Consider the following 6,881-nt stretch of genomic DNA (forward strand, 5'->3'; position numbering starts at 1 on the left):
AGAAAAACATGTCATGCATGTCCAAGGCATTTTCAGCTGACAAGTTGATAAAAGATTTCTCTCATTTGATATTCATCAAACACTGAAGATTAATTAAATACATTCACAAAACAAACCAAAAAAACACAAAAATGCTTTGAGTAATATCCACATGACAAACAAAACAGATTACTGATGATACATGAGTTAGCTGTTCTGAAGCTGTGGAACAATGTGACCATAATTTAATTTAAGAGAGTTACAATGATGCCATGGAAGAAATTAAGATCTGTATGTGTGTGTGTGTGTGTGTGTGTGTGTGTGTGTGTGTGTGTCAGTGAGAGACTCGTTGGCAATGATGAAGCAAGTCCAAAGAATCTAACATGACTTAGTTATGACCAGTTTTTTCCTGTCATGTATTTGTTGTGTGTCAAACTGTGTGTGTCAAACACCAGGAAATAAATAATTAAAAAAAATATTACAAAGATCAACAACAACATAATGAATAAAAGAAAGAAAGAACAAAATGAGAATGCCCAAAAGTGGAATAGCAACTTGTCTATAAAAACAATCAACAACAATGGTTAAAGTGATAGTGTGCCATTGTGGAATCTATGTGATTATAATGTCAACAAGCAAAGTATAAGATGTAGGTCTGATGCAGTCTTAGCTATGGCAAAACCCCCTTTCTCCAGCACTAACAAAGTGATTGCCATTGCACACACTGCCTGCTTTAGTAATAACAAAAAACACAGCATCATGTCACATTAACGTCTCAAGTCTTTCAAACACTTGGTTGCCAGACCGTTTTTATGCCGTTTGACAGCTGAACTAAAGTGAACAGAATTTGAATTTTCCGAGCAATTCCTCTCAACGTGTGGAGCAGACGGGCAATGGATACAACAGACTGTGTGTGTGTGTGTGTGTGTGTGTGTGTGTGTGTGTCTTGTTTTACGATGGCTACATCTGCATCGTCAATGGCTTCAAGTGTTCAGGGGTTAAGGCTTAGGGTTCAGGGTTCAGGGTTCAGGGTTCAGGGCTTGTGTCTGTTCATGCATGCGTTCAAGCATTTTTCATGTATAAACCAGACGTGTCTGACGGGTCTGTGCTGGTCGATGGTCAGAAGTGAAGAGTTAGGGTCTAGTCTGAAAAAACACAAGGTTCCTTACAATTTTCTTGACTTAATCCTACTATAAAATGAGGAAAACTCTGTCCTTCTGTCTGTCTGCATCCATTTTGCTCCTCAATGGCTTGGCCAATCAATCTGAAACTGCACATGGGCATTGAGCATTGGCATAGGCAGGGACTGATGAAGCTGATTTTTCCATTTTCCCAAATTTACGCTGTTTATGCGCATTTTTGGCAAGTCTGCGCGGAGTTGTGGTGCGCGCATCCCCGGGTATGGACTAGTTAAGCATTAATAGGCAAATTATTCAAGGATGCTTACAATACACAGAGGTTTACACAAGTGGGAAAGGTCACCAGCTTGAGTCCCTTGATGGAAAAAAAAAACAATACGGGTAGGGAAAGTGACCAAAAATATTCTCCCCTCCCTCCCTCCTCAACAGCCATCGAGTTGCTCTTGATTGAGGCACTTAATCCTTAATCCTGCTCCAGTGTTGTTGAGTGGCCAAGATGTGAGGCAGGACATTGTTCAAAAAGAGCAAATGTGTTTATTTAACCTTCCCTGGATAAATAAATAAAAAAAAAAAAGCAAAAAGTTGCCATTTTAGCCAGATTTTTGACATTTTTGACTTGTGAGAAAATCGGTGATGCAGGTTTATGACTTAATTGAGGGCATGTCTGAAAGAGAGTGTATAACACAGAAATCTTGAAGTGTATATCCACCATTAAAGTCAGATTGAGAGTATGTCTTTTACTGCAGTCGTTCTCAACGTGGGGTCCGGGGACCACCAGGGGTCCTTGAGGGGGTTCCAGGGGGTCCCCAACAAATTGATGAATTGTTAAACTTCACCATTACTTCATTTACAAGAAATGAACCCAATTAGAGAATGTAGAAGAATGATTATTTTGATCATAGTTTCACTGTCATCTCTCTACCTACAATACAGACAGTCATGGGATTCTGGACAAAATCATATCTAGCAATAAAAAATATTCTCAGATTTGGGTCTGAGAGACAAAATCTCATCAAATGGGGGTCTGTGGCTCTAATGTGGACTAAATTAGGGGTCCTTGATATGAAAAAGGTTGAGAATCACTTTTTTACTGCGTACAGTACACTCCTTTATTGTGTATGCTACTAAAACCAGGTCTGTGTAAAGTTGAAGCGGTTAGAAGTCAAAGGTCAGACTGTAGTCAGGCTCAGGGTCAGGGTTCATGTCAAGTGTGTTTTGAGGCAAATATTCTACTAAAACTAGGTGTATTTGATGGGTGCGTGCTACAAAAACACAAAAACAAAAAACATTATACGACTACTGGGTTTTTGCGTATGGACAAAAGCCGTTTTACGAGGGAAAGGGTCAGAGGTTAGCAGTCCGGCTCGGGGTCAGGGTTCATGCTCAGTGTGTTCTGGTGCATACGCTCCAGTATTCTGTGTATGCTGCTGAAACTGGGCCTGTCCGACGGGTGCGTGCTCCAACACAGCCTCATCAGATTGTACAGCTCCAGAGGGCAGTTCTCGGGGCAGGACAGGATGTGACCGTCCCTCACGTAGTAAATCACCTCCTCGTGGCCCATGCCGTAGTACGGCTGCATCCCGTGGGAGAAGATTTCCCACAGCACCACACCGTAGGCCCACACGTCCGACTCGCTGGTGTAGCGGTTGTAGAAGATAGACTCCGGGGGCATCCAGCGAATGGGGATGGCGTCGTTCTCGTTGGCTTTGTAGTAATCGGCCGAGTAGATGTTCCTGGAGAGGCCGAAGTCGGCGATCTTCACCACCATGTCCTCCCCGACCAGGCAGTTCCGGGTGGCGAGGTCGCGGTGGACGAACTTGCGCTCCGACAGGTAGGCCATTCCCGCGGCGACCTGCTTGGAGATGGACAGCTGATCGGCGCAGGAGAGAAGCCCCGCCTCCAGCTCGGAGGAGAAGCTGCGGCCGGATAGGCTGGCGCGGCTCAAGGTGCGAACCGACTGGGTGGGAGAGCGGCGACGCAGGAACTCGTTGAGGTCGCCGTGGGCCATGTACTCGAACATCAGGCACATGGGCTTTCCCACTGCACACACACCTGGGGGAAAGAAACATACACATGATTATACTGTATGATCTACAGCATGAATATAAATGGCAACAACCACAACGCTGCAAAAACTGACAGACTCATTATGTTAGTTTAACTTGTATCCAGACTTATCAAGCTGATTTTAGGATTTTCTTTTTTTGTGAAATCATCTCACTGCACTAGCAGATCATTTTATAGGTTTCAACAAATTTGCCTTTTTTCAGGAGAATGTAACTTGTTTCAGGGCGTTTACTTGGTAAAAGTGAAATTGTCTTGGAGAAAGTTTCTTGTTTCCAGATTTTCTTCATTGTTTTATGGTGATTTCTTGAAAGAAGTCATACTGACATGAATCAAGTGAAATTTATTGAAACCAGCAAGATTATCTGCCAGTACAGTGAGATAATTTGACTTAGAATATCATGAAATGAGCTTGATAGGTCTGGAAACAAGATAAAATCACTGGACAACTTGACGTCATTTTTTGCAGTGAACTCACTGAACACACTAAGGCTGTCATGAAAATAGGCAGCAAGATTGTTAAGGACACTTCACACCCACTTCACACCTCGATTGACCTTTTGCCTTCTGGGCGCAGGTTTAGGAAAACCTGGTTTTAAGAAATCATTTATTCCAACTGCAGTGTCACTGTTGAACAAACCCTAACCCCTGCTTGCAATAATGGACAATAAAGTTTTCTTGAGTCTTGAATCTATAACATCATGCATGTGACTTTTGAGTTTCCTCAGCACACATACTGTATAACCAGGGGAAGGAGAAAAAACACACATACACACATCAGTGACATCATCAGACCACGTGTTATCAACTGTGGCTTTTTTCTTCTACAGTACACCATAAAACGAGTTCATTCACTAAAAATGCTAAATAAATATCCAGCCTAGACATAAACACAGACTTCACACTGAGTGTAATGTGTACATGCTCACAAATGAACTCACACACATAGTGGATGTACAGTGCTGCGGCGGTCGCTGTGTGATGTAAACATAGAGTGTTTCTAAAATAACCTCGTGTTCATCTGACCCGCCTCTGTGCCTCTGTGCTGCGGGGAAACTCAGGCAGTCGAGGGTGGGGGGGGATTCTGGCTGCACACGAGGAAACCTTGGTTGTGAGTTAGAAGATTTATCTATAGAAGGTTATTATTATTAATTGTAGGAAAATTCAGCTTTCCAGATCCCCCCCCTAACAACAAAAAAAATATTTTTGTTCAGCCAATCCCAGTCAAATTGTCAAATTTCAGGTGGAGCGTGTCTCCAGTGCACCTATTTGTTTTGGCCGCAATCACTCCATCACATCGGTTTCCCTGTGAATCATGAATCAGCCTTGCACTCGTACACCAGGCGGTACGGTAGAGCAGTGGTTCTCAGCGTGGGGGTCCGGGGACCACCAGGGGTCCTTGAGGGGGTTCCAGGGGGGTCCCCAGAAAATTGATGAATTGTTAAATTCACCATTATTTCACTTACAAGAACTTAACACAATTAGAGAATGTAGAAGAATGACTATTTTGATCTTAGTTTCTCTGTTATTTCTCTACCTACAACACAGATATTCATGGAATTCTGGACAAAATCATATCTAACAATAAAAATATTCTCAGATTTGGGTCCAAGACAAAATATCTCATCAAATGGGGGTCCGTGGCTCTAATGTGGACTAAATTAGGGGTCCTTGATGTGAAAAAGGTTGAGAATCACTGCGGTGTAAGTCACAAAAGCATCAACTAACTGGAGGCTGCTGGCTGAACATCCACACAGCAGGAGGCAGCTGCTGATTTTCTAACTGTAGTGGCAAAGTCAACGCATGAATTAAATATTTAGTTCAGTGATTCTCTTAGTTTCAACACCAGTTGTGCTGCCACAGCACTTTGGAGTTGACAGGTGGAGTTTTTAAAGTCAACATTGTTTCATTCACTACAACCATGTGTACGCAGACTCCACCCCATCTAGCAGGGTTCCTACGCAGGTCTGGAAAGTCTGGAAAAGTATTAAAAATTAATTTGATCATTTCCAGGTCTTGAATAGTTTGGGAATTTGAAAAAATGTCTGGAAAAGTATGGAAAATGTTGCGGTTTAGGTCCGATACACAGATAATTATAGCTTTTATGTTGTTGTAGACCCACTTTGAGTCCACAGTTTTTGTTGATGTGAAGAATAATGTTCAGATAGAGGGACGCTCTTATTACCAAGCCGCTGTCAGCATGCATTATATCAAATACAGACCAAAATCAAATCCAGTCAAGAACATTGAGTCTGGGAAAAATATGGAATTTTAAAATGGAAACCGTGTAGGAACCCTGCCAATCATCTCACATATTCTGATATTTGATATAACCTAGTTAGCAGGGGCAAGATGTCTACCTACGTAAATCATATTGAACACCAGACAAAATCTTCAAAACAAATGAAGGTCTGGAAAAAGTATGGAATTTTTTAATTGAAAATGTATAGGAACCCTGATCTAGTAAATGACAGCACACTTGTTTATTTATCCCAAGGGCATGGCAAGGAGTTGCAATATTTCAAGATTTTTTTCACCAATTTTCTCCCATTTTTTGGAAACCAGGGCTTTAAATTAGTATCTTAAAGTAATTTAAGTAATTTAAAGTGTGCTATATGAATAAAATTCATTATTATTATTAGGACTAGGGACGAGGAAAAGGCAGAACGAGATGTTTTTCCTCTCCTCGCCAGGGGGCGAGGAGAGGAAGTTCGGACGTCACGCTCAGTTAGTTCATGTCCTGTAGGTCACACAGAGGGACGGCTCCCCGGGGAACCAGCTCTGATTACTACTCTCTAGGGTGTGTGTGTGTGTGTGTGTGTGTGTGTGTGTGTGTGTGTGTGTGTGTGTGTGTGTGTGAGGGTGTCCACAGGGAGGACAGTAATTCAGCAGTAGCGGCCTTGGGTAAAGGTTAATGGTGGGATCAAGATGTTTCACTCTATTGCTAAATATACAGAACACAGGACCTGTCACACACACACACACACACACACACACACATACACACACACACATACACACACACACACACGCATACTGTGGATGATGTATGTATTTTTACACATGTTTTGCAGCATATTATTAGTCCAGAGGTGAACTGGAAGGCAAGGAAATAATTGAATTATGAGACTTTGATGTAATTTGCAGCAGTGTGTAACTGCACAGCGTTAGTGCCTCACTGTGCAGGAGAGTAAAATAAAATAAATGTCACTTGCAGTGGGAATCAACAAAAAAAACAACCAGCAAACAAACAAAAGTAAAAGTTAGGAAATACGGCAAAACCAAACACAATAACAGAGTTGTACAGACGATAAACAAACTACTTAAATAATAATAATAATAAGAAAAACAAGACAACAGAAAATTAAACAAGAGCAATAAAACCACAATATGTGAATAAAATAAAACAAGTAGGTCTATAAAAAGGCTTTTCTAAAAAATATGGTTTTAAGCAGGACTTTAAAAGATGACGCAGATCGTTAAAATATCATATAAACTTTATTCGCTTTTCAACTGCTTGACAATAAGCAGAAGGAACATCAGACTCAGTAGTTTGATGCTTCTGAAAAATCTGTAAATTTATTTCTGCTAGAGCAAAGGTTGGTTTTAAAAAATATTTCGCAACCACATGGAGTCATAAAATGGACCAAAGTAAATAAACTTCTTTCAGCGCCGCCGATGACCAATGGCTCTGTTTAC

The 6,881-nt window shown here is 41.4% G+C and overlaps 1 protein-coding gene across 1 annotated transcript in view; it reads right to left on the reverse strand.

Moving 5' to 3' along the window:
* Positions 1 to 2,469: 2,469 nt before the first annotated feature.
* The window catches only part of musk (muscle, skeletal, receptor tyrosine kinase), a 59,576-nt gene continuing 55,164 nt past the window's right edge, over positions 2,470 to 6,881 (reverse strand). Inside the window, exon 17 of the mRNA XM_071541611.1 lies at positions 2,470 to 3,170. Coding sequence (XP_071397712.1) covers positions 2,470 to 3,170 — 701 coding nt within the window. The remainder of the gene's footprint in view (positions 3,171 to 6,881) is intronic.

The sequence above is a fragment of the Centroberyx affinis genome, unplaced genomic scaffold (genome assembly GCF_046629955.1).
Source record: "Centroberyx affinis isolate AG114_WGS23_722 - 3 ecotype Tasmania unplaced genomic scaffold, CSIRO-AGI_Caff_v1 ptg003911l_1, whole genome shotgun sequence".
NCBI lineage: Eukaryota > Metazoa > Chordata > Actinopteri > Beryciformes > Berycidae > Centroberyx > Centroberyx affinis.